General features: G+C 41.0%; 1 protein-coding gene across 2 annotated transcripts; it reads right to left on the bottom strand.

The window, feature by feature from the left end:
- Window positions 1-1,155: 1,155 nt before the first annotated feature.
- On the bottom strand, window positions 1,156-12,118 carry memo1 (mediator of cell motility 1). 2 transcript variants are annotated; one of them, XM_083775533.1, is made up of 10 exons: window positions 12,076-12,118; window positions 9,527-9,648; window positions 7,849-7,930; window positions 7,361-7,429; window positions 7,036-7,148; window positions 6,176-6,287; window positions 5,489-5,631; window positions 4,594-4,670; window positions 4,346-4,450; window positions 1,156-3,806 (listed from the first exon to the last, which is right to left on the bottom strand). In XM_083775533.1, exons 2-10 carry the CDS (start codon window positions 9,585-9,587, stop codon window positions 3,675-3,677), a joined length of 894 nt encoding a protein of 297 aa, XP_083631659.1. In that variant the 5' UTR covers window positions 9,588-9,648; window positions 12,076-12,118; the 3' UTR covers window positions 1,156-3,674. The 2 variants fall into 2 exon arrangements, with proteins under 2 accessions (XP_083631659.1, XP_083631658.1); XM_083775532.1 differs by lacking the exon at window positions 12,076-12,118 and having other exon boundaries at window positions 9,527-10,241.
- Window positions 12,119-13,901: the final 1,783 nt, after the last annotated feature.

Raw genomic sequence — 13,901 nt, 5'->3', positions numbered from 1 at the left:
GCGAGATGTGTTCCCCTGTGGTCAAACCACAGTCTATGGGTCAAACCAGTGTTTGACTGCCCCCTACTGTCAACAGTAGGTAATCAGTGCAACACAGTACTGCATCTACTGTGGGCATTATAGTGAGTAGTGACCAAAGTGTTCATTTGAGGGACAGAAGTATCATTTGTGTGGGACAGGGGACAGGGGGGGGGAGCAACTTATTACTTAAACGAACGGGTGTACAGTAAATGTTTTAGTTAAAAAGAAAATCACACTTGTGTGAAGTGAGTGGCGCTCTTATCGTCATACGTCACATTCCGTGCTCAGCCAATCAGCTGGAGCACATTCTGTACTACACACCCCGTGGGCACACTGTGAGGCGTGAAGGCGTCAGAAGGATCTAAAGCCCTTCTTCTTCGTGTGGTTTTTAGACAGCTGGTGGATGGAAAAGAAGCTCCACCTCCGCGCCCGTCCGTCGGGCACGGAGGTGGAGCTTCTTTTCCATCCACCAGCTGTCTAAAAACCCCACTAAGAAGAAAACTTCAGCTACTTCTGACGCTCCTGACGGTGTGCCCACGGGGACACAAACACACACAGCTGTGCAATAGGAGTGAAATATCCCTTTAAACCCCAAAGCCTATTCTTCCTTGTATGTCAAATAATGAACATGGAAAATCTACAAGCTCATTGCGTTATGTTGTGACTGTGAGATTGTAGATCTGATATTTTTGGCTAAATGCTCACCCATTGTGACATGCTCAGAATAGGAAGGAACGCTAGGGTCTATGGATCTTTTTACTGACCCTAGAAATGGTACTTTATGTAACTTGAACTGAATCACTACTGAATATTATGCAAACAACATAATACCATTTCTATAATGGTAAACAATATCTTTTTTTAATCCATCTACCACTCATCCGGCTCCCTCTGATGGCCAAAGGCAAAGCTATTATTTACAGGTATAGCTGCCAAATCTTTCTTTACCATATAATTATGCACTGGATTCAAAATAAATAAGGACATTTCTCAATTGAAAATAATGAACAGAGAAAACTAACTTAAGATGGTATGACAATTCAGGGACAAGAATCAACCACAATTGCAAGACATTAATTAGCTGCAAGATTACAAATAACAAAGAAAAAGGAATAAGACACAGCAGAGAAGACATGCTTTTCAGTAGATTTTTACTGTTTTTGTAACATGAATCCGAGGTCTTTATCCGGAGAGCATTTTGGGATGCTCTTGTCAGTGGAACCTGAGATTAAAAAAACTCCTTTGTGGGAGTATTTAAGTAGTATATATTTTATAGGTTTGTGACGTGTGAATTCCTATTCTCTATGCAAGAAAAATACAAAAACAAAAACATCTGATAGTAAAACAAAGGACCATGAACAGAAAAATGAACAGTATTGAGGTTCAGCCTTTCTCTCTACATTAAGAATGAGTTGAGGTGGATGACAGCAGAACACCACTCCCAGCTGGAATAAAGAGATAACAGTTGGTGCCATTTTATACCAACGGATGGGGACAGGCCACGCACTCCTACAGCGGTGGTTGAAGAGACATTGTTGGGCACAATGTGGAGGCGATGTGAGTGGGTGACATTAACTGAGATATACATTCTAAAAGAAACCTCAAAACAAAAAGTTCAATGTGCAACAGCGATCCAAGGCACAATAGCACAGTGTGTCATGCTTCACTAGCCTCCCTTAACTTTACTCTGAAGATCAAGTGAATCAGTGGATTCCTCGGTTTGTTCTTGTGCCCACTTTGCTGAAACAGATGGGTAAATGTCAAGTGTTGCCACTCACGGTATACTGCGCTCAAACCCAGCTGTGGGTTTAGAAATGACAGAACGGCTCTCACCTGAACAAAAGTAATGCTGGACTTCAGCAGCTAATGCATCGGTCAGTAACAAGTCTTAATTGAAGGTCAAATGTAGGAGGGCATACATTGTGCTTCGCATGCCTCCAATTAATCGTGTCCAAAAACGGCTACATTTATACTGCCACTTTGAGTCTGATTCATTTCCTCCCCACAGATATAGCTGACATTTGAGGTATTTTACACAGCAGCATTACACAGACGACATAAAAATACTACGACAAAAAGGTTCTAATTCAATGTTTATAATAAGCAATTGCCATTTCATAGTCTAAATATTCCTACTATTAATAGTTTCTAAATGTCAGTTCTCATGTTCTGCATATTGCCTCAGTAATGCAGAGGATTCATAGCTGACTTTTATAGACAGTGAATTACAATGAAAAACTTGAAAATTACCTTCGCGTTTAGGGGTGTAGAACATGGAAGTCATTGCAAAATACGAATTACATGAATGACTTAAGTGTCTATTTTAAATCAATTAAATAGTATTTTCCAAGTACCTTTGGCACCCTAAACTTGAGGTCGGTTTAACCAATACGGCTGAAAATTACAAACACGATAATCTTATTAAGACACATGTGGAATTAAATCTACTGTTGATTTAATCTAGTTTATGATTGGAGAGATACTTCTGAACGCAATGCTTTAGATGGGTCTGAAGGACCTAGAACAGGTTTCCTGTGTGGAAAATCAAGCAGAATCAAAGTGGCAGTATGGGTAGAGGCTAAATGTGTCTACATCGGCTTAAACTTCCTGAATTTTCAGAAAGGTTTACCTTTCTGTAGCACTCACTACTGCAGTATGACCATAATGAAACATCTATTCAGTGCTACTAGAATCTCAGTTCAATGTGTGTGCAGTGTGGCTAGTTGCTCCAACCCAACCAGAGGGCAAACTCTATTGATAACTTTGCAGCATGAAGGACAACTGCTTTTGTTCAAATGCACCACCACATTGCTCATAAATATGTATCTCTAATAAAACTACTAAATAGAGAAATAAAGGGAACAAAATAGGAATAAAAGATATTTAAACAGACTATTATGATGATAATAATAATAATAATAATAATAAGGTTTTTTTTGGTATTTTACAGCAGGGGGTTAGTGAACTTTGTTGGGTGCAGCCCTTTGTTAGAATCTATAATTGTAGGCATATGTTGAACGGTGGTATAAGCTACCTTATACTATTCTCAATTGCAGTAGCATATAACTTGAAGCAGACAGTCAAAACACTCATTTCATTTCATCTGGCAACATTTAGATATTCTGATTTAATTTCTGCAGTTGTATTATCATTCCTTATGAAGATGAAAATTCCCCATGGGGAGATTCTTATATTTTCCTTATGTTATCTTATCTTCTTATCTGAGGCAATTTACATGAGCACAGGTCGCAAAGGGTGCAAATGTAAAGATTACATTACAACTTTGAGGAAAACAAAAACGACTAAGAAAGGACAACTACAGTCCTTGCAAAATCCCCCAAGTAAGACTTTTCCACTCCACATTTGCTCAGAGTCAAAATAATAAGCACTCCTATCTCGTCTCCAACCATTGCTCCTGCTCAATCTCAATCTGCACTTCACGCAAAAACATTTCAACGGAAAGCTCTGTATCACACTTCAAACAGAGAAAGGCAGGGGCGTTGAGGGAGAAAGGAGACTGCATTGGCTTTAAGTGTCTAGGTCCTTCCTGCAGATAGTGGGGTGTAGTTAGGGGTGGGGGGGTTCTGGGTCAAGTTATGGCGATAGATAGTAATAAGGGTGGGGTGCTGCAGTGGCTCCTGGGAAAGCTGACCTCAATGAACGATGAGCGCCCCGGCAGCATAACTCACAGAGCTGTCCTGCCAGTTCCTGCACTCACTCGACTGGGCATAGTTCAGGAACGAGAAGTTCATTTCTAACCCGTTCTTCCTCAGCTCAGCCACAGCCTGCAGAGATCATATAGACATTTGGTCATACATTCACAACACATATGCATGCTTGTATATACACATACACAGATTACTTACGGAGGCTTGACTCCCTTCCACTTTATAGGAAGTGATATTTTCTTTTTATAATTTATATTCTTTGTCCCACGATTTTGTAACCCATTTTTCACCCCTGTGTCAATCATCCTGTGATGTGATCCTGGGCTCTACACACCCTCCGCCAACCTAGGGAGAGCAACGGACTTAACTCATGCTTCCTTCATGCTTGAGTGTCCAAGTTGCTCCTTTACACCTGACAGGGGGGAGTTTTCCTGGTTGGACGTAGCGCGTGGAAGGAGCACGTTATTCCAACCAGTTCCTTTCCCCTCCAGGAAGTGATATTTGATATTCCTGTAATTTACAAGTGCTACTTTTCCCCACACTAACTATACTGGCCATATTCACACGCCAGCCATTTTGCTGTTAGGTCAAATCAATACACATTGGGTGGTTGTTCCCCAGTTAATTGGTTTTACTTCTGTGGTTACAGAACTCACATGTAGCAGCACTCCAATGGGGTGACGCCCACAGATGGTATTGTGATATTTCTTCAAGTAGTTTGTAAAGGACATGGGATCCAGTTGTTCTATGATGCCCATCCCCTTTCACAAGCAGAGAGGAAACAATGAGTGAGGATAAACATGAACGTAGTCATACGTATTGTTTGTTTACAAATGCAAGTTGTCATGCATTTTTGTTTGAATAAAATAGTTTGTCAATTTAACAGATGTGGTAACAGACGTACCATTTTGTCAAGGTGCTCAATAGAGCGGTGGATCTCCCCTTGGGTTTCATCGTAGTATGTGTAGCGGAACCGCTGACCTTCAAAGAAAAAGAAAATAATCGGTTGGCGGCGGATATCTGGATACAGAAATTGTATCATTTAAGGCCCAAAGGATGATAGTGATTTCAAACTACATTTTACATCACACGATATATCCAAGACAAGAAATGTTAGTCTCCCTTTTCAAGCAATTCTCCACTGTCAAATGTGTGGCTGTTTAGTCAATATGTGATATTAACAATTTTGATTGATATCAAATATCTTTTGATTAACTCACCAAGATTGCCATCTAGTGGCTGAAAGGGAACTCACAGATTGCTACCCGTTTACTTCAATGTTAGAGCGTCTTAGTTTGAAAGCCGATTTACCCGGAAACTACGAGTCAGGAAGTGAAAAACTGCTGTAACATATCCGGCAAATGTTATTTAATTCACCCAAAACAGACCTTTTGTAACCGAGGATCATATTGTCAGCCGCAAATCAAGCTTGTTTTGGTCCAAAAAGAAGAATCCAAGATGTTACGATTCTAAAAACTACGTTCCCATAGACAGCATAAGCCAGCGGAATTTTCACTTCCATTTTTTCATCGCACGGAGTGCGTACAGAACAGTTGTGAACTGTAATCAATTGATATAAAAAAGGTGTGAAAAGGCGATCTAGGCGCTGTGCGCCTCTGCACCGGGTGAGTTGGCCAGAATGTGAATTCCCCTAGTGGCAGAGGAGAGAAATGGCTGTTGTCTTTAATGTTTGTGTGACTGCGGGGTGTCAACAGACGCACCATGTAATAATAATGGATAATCATGGAGATACGGTTGAAAAACAATGGAGTATTGCTTTAAATGTTCTCAATATCTACCCCAATGGCAGAAGTCAGATGAGATGATGAAGAGGTTGGAAGGGTCTGCCAGGTACTTGCTGAGCAGCTTCCCATACTCCTGTTCCTTGGACTCGCTCAGGGCTCCCACCAGCACAGGAACAATGCTAAATTCATCTTTATGGCTGTAAATGGAAATCAATGTAACAGTAACACAGTATGATACAACCTGGATTTTATAACAACACTTCACTCTCAAAATCTAGTCAGACATCAGGTTACAAAGGAAAAAAATTAAAAAACAGCAGCCATCAGACCCTGTAACACGGCACCTGATTTTCTTTCCACAGATCATCCATCTGTGAAAAATTAATTTGAAAACCTCCGCACACTGTCAACAGATTTGGATTATAAAGATGACACTGGTGTAATTAGCCCACCTCTCACAGAACACCTATTACCACTACAGTACCTACAGTACACTGATGTTTCTTGTTAATTCAATATCACAAATGTGCTGCCACCTGATGCTATTACCTGATCAGAGCTTTTCTACAACAAGGAAATTGCATTTAGCTTTTGCCAACCGGACAGAAGGCTGCATCAATTATGCATTCAACCCTTGCCGTGTGTCACTGACTGCACAAACGTGATTTTGGCATAACTAAAAAAGAGGGACGCAAATAGTGAAGCACATAACTGAATATCTTCCAATCATTCACATCTTACCTCTCCATGGCTTTAGCAGTGTAAGGCAAGTGCATTTCAATGCTGTGCTCATCTTCATCCGTCTGCAGGCTCATCCGCTCAAACATCCCAGTTTTCCAGAGGTCAGCATAAACTGCAAGAGAAGACCCTTTGTTTCAATGTGTCTAAACTCTCAACATAATCATGATTTAATATTTTAAAGCAACTTTAAAGCTGAGTATGTACAGAACTGCGTTGCAGCACTAAACTTCCCACAGGAGGTCTTTATTCTAACACTCAGGCAGATGTCTGGCCCTAGAGGTTATTTCAATGTATTTCATCTCCCAATGCTGCTTGAGATCTGTATAACAAAGCAAGCATATCTAATGCATCTAAATCCTCTCTAGATGAGAAACCACACTCAATAAACAGAACTTCATTTCTACTCACCAAGTTACCAATGCTTGTGCTTTCCCCCTATAATCCAATTAATTGAAATGACCAGAAACAACATTTCTAATGAATCCAAAACAAATTATCATCATAAACTGAGAACAAGCTAGAGTATAAATCAAGTTATGTTTCCGTTTTCCTTTTCCTCACATTCCCCTGTTAATTCTTAAATTAATCTTCAACAATGAAGCTTCTGATCAAAGCAGGAATACAAAGACATTATGAACTACAGTCCAAGGAAGTGTGACGCCTGATTTATATTTAGTTGCGCGCCGGTGCCACGCACCAAAAACAACAGATCTACAAACTCAACAACAACACATCAGATGCAGCATGGCGTGTTGTGGGCTTGTAAGATCGGCTGTTTTTGGCACACAACAAAGCGCAACCACATACAACACAAGCTTGAGAGAGAACACCGCAATTTATAGAAGAAAAGCCATGAATACCCTTCTGGTCAATCCTCAGGTCGTAGAGGGGTGTTCTATAGACCTCTGCAGGGGAGAGGGCACAGCGGGAGAGGGGCACGTGGTGTGAGGGTCCCAGAATGAAAACCCTACGACTGCAGGACAACAAGGCTTACGCTCATTCACACTTTCTCCCAAAAGTATGTATACCACCAACACTGCAATACTACCATCTAAGATCCAATTGTTCAATCCTACAAACAAGACTATAAGACCTACATAGAGTGAGCACATTATAAGATGATAAGAATATACTGCTCATTACCCACAAGATGTTGAATGTAAAAATAAACTGTAAATAACTCACGTAATCGATGGGTCAACTTGCTTATAGGCATGTGCCGCACAAGCGCCACAGTATGTATATCCAGCATGCCTGAACGCAAGAACATATCCAATTAGATCAGGGTAGGGCTGCCTGCAACTATTGATTATCATCTTTTGCAATTATTCTAATATTTGTGTGTATATATATATATCGATCAACAACTTTCCACCGTTATCTTATACTATTGCACAATACAACAGTGTTGTACAATAGTGAAAATAGCACAATAGTAACATGTCGCATCACAGCACAGTGTAAGCTTGTAGTTCTGCCATTTTATATACACATACATACACTGTATGTATATAGTAGTTTATTTATTTTTTTACTTCTCAGCTTTTAACTTCAATCCCCAAAATAGGGATTGAATTATTCATAGAATATTTCAATTAAATCAATTAGTCCATCCTAGTATGTGATACGTGGGGATGTTGTTCTCTTTCAGAATGTATGCTATATTTGCTTACGGTGCTATGATGGCTCTAGCCGGTCTGATAGAGGACTGTGCTTGGGACAGCCAGCCTTCCAATTGTAGATTCAGCTGGGATCCTGGCAAATAGTTTAAGAAAAAGACATATTTTGGATTTATTCCTGATTCTGGACACAAACCAAACAATATATGCAGTAATAAACCAGACACTTTATACACATACTAATTTACACTAAATGAACATGATTTATTTTTAGCACTTCTTAGAGCTACTGCCCCTTTTCTTTTTTTGGACTCTGCAAGTCTTGTAGCTTTGTCAAATGATAATGAAATTAATAGTTTATTTCGATCTTTCTCCTTTTTCAGAGAGACATTACAAATGAAACAGTACTTTTAAGGCGATCGAAAAGGTATAGGCAGAAGCTTATAGCTTATTAGTGCCTATCCTTATCACAAGTAAGACGCGCAAACGCGGGAAGCGAACACAGCTCGTGTGTGTGTGGTTGTTTGTGTGTGTGTTTGTGTGTGTGTGTGTGTGTGTGTGTGTGTGCTACAATGTATTCCAAGATACTAATGTGAATATACATAACCTGTATAAATGAACCTTATTTACATGGGCCATGAAATTCATCTTCATAATTTATTAGGTACCCTAACCGCATATGAAGCCATGTAGTCGAAGTAATGGGATGTCAGAGGTTAGACTTTCTCACACAACAGTGTCAAAATAAGTCATTTGTGACACTCAAATACAAGAGTTTGACTTGACAACTGTCAGATGATAACACAATGAATCAATCTGTTTATATGTAGGGTATTTATTTGTATAAATGTGATAGGCTGGATTATGGCATCTTCTGTGACGACTCTTCCAATGTTGATGATTTTTGGGGAGGATTTTGTTTTAATAATGGCAGGCAAAAAAGCACAAAGGCTTAGTAGCCACACATAGATATTCTACATGTAATTAAGTAACCAATGTTTGACTCAACTATAACTCATATGTCCAAAGTACCATGATGGGTATCATGGGTTATCATTGACATTATAGTGGGACTGGCTTAGAGGGGATAAACAGGCAGGATTGCTGGGCTTAATAGAAGGGAAGTATAGCAGCTAGCTGGTAAAATGGGGGAGGGGGTCGTCAGTGCAATATGAACCTTCAATTTGCTGCCCTGCCCTACCCAGTCCTTTGTTCCAAGGCAGAAAATAAAACATTCTGCGCTTCTAGTCGGTGGAGTCAGTGACCAACAAGACAGCAAAAAAGGCGTATTAATCATTTGACAGTTTCCGATGGCGAGAAGGCTGTCTTTGTTTAGAAATGTTTTCCAAATCTAGACAGTTAGCAGGCCAGTAAGTTTCAGTAAGGTTAGCCAAGTTTGCTATTTGCAAGTTCACGCTGACACCTGACACCAAACAGCTTGCTATTACAACAAATAAAGGAAATTGCAGATATGCGTTTGTTTTGAAAACACCTCCATCGACCACCAGCCCAGGGAGAATGTGCTGAATAAGCTCAAAACAATAGCTATAGCTACACGTTAGCATTAGCTGGATACTGTCATAGCTTGTCAGATCATGAATCAAGCTCTTATTGAACAAGAAAACAGTCTTATATATCATGAGACCCACTAGGCCGGGGAATCAACACTGATAAACAATAAGACAGACATCGATGTTGCCGGGTCCGGCTGGGATTCTCTGGTGACAGTTACCCGAAGCAGAGTACCAGCTGCCGGCGTGACTTGCTTCTCTGCACACCACTCGGTTCGACATCTTGGTTCCCAAGCCGCCTATCTTGGTTCACTTAAAATATTTTGTCAGGTGGGGGGAAAAACTAAAAAGAATAGAAAAACATAAAAATCACAAAAGACGGTAAACAAACAAACGCCTGTGTGCTCTGCTGACACGCTGCTGGATCAGAGGAACAGAAGAGACAAAGGCTTCTGCTGCTGCTGGCTGGCTGGCATCTGCTGTCTGTTCAACCGTCCCGTCGTTGTGTTGTTGTTGCCACCCGGCTGGGAAATAACAAAGTTATAGCTGCTGCTAGTTCTTTCCTGCTGGACAGTGGACACCCGCTGTATCAGGCAGCTCGAGAAAAGGTGTGATCAGATCACAATGTGTGATCAAAAACTAACTAAAGCTTAGACTGGACTGGTAGTGTCAGTGTGTCGACAACATCGAGCGGTGTCAGCAGCATATGTAGTTGGAATAGTGGTATAAACAGAAGAGAGGGATGTCTATCGGCTCCAGTCCAACATAGAACCAACAAGAACTGTCATAAATCCACTGGATTTTTCTTTTCTCGTTATGCTTGACTTTACGCTCCGTCGCACGAAGGTGTCGCGCGCCGCCGATCTGCAAGCGCGCAACGAGTCTCCTACGCGAGGCGCTGTGAGCTTGCAGATCCGCGGTTTTCGACGCAAGGCACCGGCGTACGACTGAACTATAAATCGGGCTTGTCTTCAAACTACGCGAGATTACGACTGGCTAGGGCTGAGAATGACGTCAGAATGAGAAATTATTTAGTTAGGTTTTGTAAACATTGTTATTACCAATTGTATAACAATGTTATGTATTATTTAAAAAATCTAATAGAGTACAGTAAAGTACACACAGAGACTTCAGAAAACGCACAGTTAACACTGCACAGCACAGTCAGGCACATAATAACAAAAGGTTCCTTGATGATTTATGTAGGCCTATTGAATTTGGAAAACGTTAGAATTATTATGTTATAATATATTATTATAACCACTGAATGTGCATTTGGGTATTTAGCAAATAAAAAGGGAATATCACAACACATTATCATGTGATACATTACGTGCACATGATTCACATTCACATTTGTGATGACGGCTATAGCTATGTATGCAATCAGCATCCGTCAGCATCCGTCAACCCTCAAAGCTGGACATAGGAGGGGCTGGCAGCGCCCCTCAATAATTGGGCATTAATAAAGTTGGGCTCTTCTCTGTGAATTGTCACCTTGTGGAGAATCTTGTGTCACCCTCAGATCCTGAGCTGTCTAACCAAGATCTCAGTGGTGGAACAGGCGGATGATGATGGCTGACTTTAGGGGAGCATAAGGCAGATGAAGGGCAGGCTGCAGCAGAAAAGGGCCCCCAGTCATGTGGACTCAATGCCATTGGATCCTGACCCAGATCTGTCAAGGGGTGGTTGTCCATGCACCAGTCTCCCCCAAACATAGTCACACACAGGCGTCCTCCGTAAAGGGAGAGGACAGTCATCCTCCCCTCAAGAGACTGCCAATGGAGGTGGGTTTAAATTCTACAGACAATTATACTTAACTATTGAACCTACATTCATATAGCTTGGGGTGCATACTTAGTTTAATGATATCTTGTTTTGCATAAAAATCTGTTATGACAAAAGCTACAGGCTAGTATGCATACTTGGTCTGAGATAAAATGGTTGACCAAAGTTTTTAATTGGTGCAACCACTTCCTTAAGACTATGTGTGTGGGTGACTGCCTGCCTGGGTGCGTCTGAGCACGAAAACAGCATGGTTGTTTTTCACCACATGTGCGTAGCCTAACACACACACACAAACACACATGCACATATTAACTGTATATATGGTGATTTCGGGTGTGCCAGTATAGTACAGTACAGTAGAGGGTACAGTAGAGGGACCCCCACACGGTAACTCTGTCATTTCTCAACCGTTTCGGACACGGGCGGCTCGCTGGAATCTTCCACCACCCCCACACGGAGTTGCACCACTTACTTCACACGGGTGTGATTTTTTCTTAACTTGCTGGAATTTGCTGCAAATATATTTCAGTGTACCGCTAACAAAAGTGTAAAGTTGATGCCCAGTGAGCATCAACTTTGCGTGCCCTTTGCGTCCCCTTTGCGTGGGTCAGTCCCTCATTGCCAGGACTTTTCAGGCCATGTCCCACATTGTGACTAGCAGGCATCAGTGTTCAAATTCCCTATAGTCCCCTAATAGTTGGCTTTCTGTTGTAAAGCTCTCATTGACTCTTTCCTGCAAGATGTAGTATTAAGTCTGTTAAAATAACATGAGAAATATCCCCTAGGCTACGGTACCAAGTCGGCCATACCACCCATGACCAAAATTTCCATTTAATACCAAATGTGAGATCAGAGGGGTTTAATAATAAAATGATAAGTTGCTAATGCCGTCCCGTCCCCCCGGTTCTACACAATTACTTCTGTCCCTCAAATTAACAGTTTGGATTTGATTCTGGTCATCCTAAATCCAGCAAGGGCTTACCTGTTGTTGTTCTGTAGCTGCTGTCTATGACGTCTATATAATAGTGGCTCTGCAGTGCAGGGTGACAGGTTTGAACTGCATGGCCAAATTGTGTCTCTTTTTATAGACGGAGCTTGAAACAGAACCTGTATTCTCAGTTGAGATTCTGGTTGGTTTACATTACTGCGGTCAGTAGTCAGGCTGCATTCAGGTGTTAATGGCAATACCAAAATAAGTTGGAAGTCCATGAGCCAGAGCTCCAAATGTGGGCTCCTAATCTGAGTATTATATGAAAATATGCCAGAATTTGCATAACTTTCCAGAATCAAAATCAGAAAATTGGATATAAGAGGCAAGCTTCTTATTTAATTTTGTTTACATGTTAGAATCAAATGTTTTAAAAGGTAAAGCACTACCGTATAGTCCTAGTAATTGCTAGTGCTTCTTCAGTTTTAATAGATACCAGCTTAAATTTTATGTATAGTGTTCAAGTTCATTTTTGTTTCACCACTTCAAGTTTCACTTGTGTATCCTCTATGAGTTCTCTCTCTCCTGACTGGATAAAATTGGTATCCCAACCTGTAAATGTATTCTCGGTTTACTAAAGAGCTGGAGAGACGTTCGGGGAGACCCCTGTTACTGAAGAATAACTCTATTCTATCAATGATTACTTTCAGAGAGTCTGGTAACGACATGGTTTCATGTGGCCAGTATGACGTCAGTCACCAATGATGTATGACTCCAAACCATGAAACCATGCATGAATGCGCATGGTTTCATCCTAATGCTAGTCTGACTGCCATTGACTTGTACTTGGCCTACTGGCACCATGCACAAGACATTATTACACTGATTGATCCAGCAGTTTGCAAGATGATCCCTGCTCTGGATCGATCGTAAGAGGTTACATCAAAAAGCGATTTCACTGACCTCAGTGTCAATGACATCACTGTCTCTGACATCACATAAGCCAGGCGACTGGCCAATCGGGCTAAGAAATAGTCATCAACTATTTAAGGCACAGAACAGGTACGAGTATATCGGAAACTTAACTAAAGTCCTCAAGGAAGCCAATTGACCGAAACCTTCAATTGTCGAAGAGCCATCACCGTCTAACAGAGTTACAAGTGAGAACGGACAGTCTCAAAACATCCAAAGTGGGCCAGCTTTGTTAATCTAAAATACTTGGTGATCTAAAAAAAAATGCTATTGCCAATCTGTACACTTTAGCTGTTTACCAAATTGCCGTAAACAATGAAGGATCCACGGGACTTTTGTTTGTCTTTTCTCTCTGGATTTATGGACGACTGGCGTGCCAATGATATGAGAGTGTCTATATTCAAAATCATGTCAAGTTGGTTGGTGTTTAGTCTTATTGCAATTCACTTTGCATGGACAGTCTATGGAAACAGTGAAACACCTGTATAACAGTCAAGGTACTGGACATATGGACGCACACCTGGTACTGCAGTAACTGCACCTGATATAAAAAGGGGATGGTCTGTCTCAGTGGATCCATGTTCATTTAGGCAAAGCACAGCTGGAGAACCTCTCGACTGTATCCTCGTGTAATGGTGAGACCGGGGCAATCTACAAAATGTGACAAAATGTGATGTTTTAATTTTCCAAGTTTCATGATGATACTGTATTGTAGACTAAATGTGCAGCCCTACTACAATACATATTGTATTTGTTGTTTCTCCAAACAGTCAGTGTATCATGTTTCCTGAGTTACTGAAATGTGCCTTCAAGATTCCGGGTAGGCTTAATAGGCTTAATAATGAAGGACCGTCGGTCAAGAGAGGAAGGAAGATGCTAACCTGACTGTCATGCACTAGGGGATGCAT

Source organism: Protomyctophum parallelum (genome assembly GCF_964188405.1).
Source record: "Protomyctophum parallelum genome assembly, chromosome: 10".
Classification (NCBI taxonomy): Eukaryota; Metazoa; Chordata; class Actinopteri; order Myctophiformes; family Myctophidae; genus Protomyctophum; species Protomyctophum parallelum.
The sequence above is the reverse complement of the archived record's forward strand: the minus strand, read 5'-3'. Positions and strand labels throughout refer to the sequence as shown.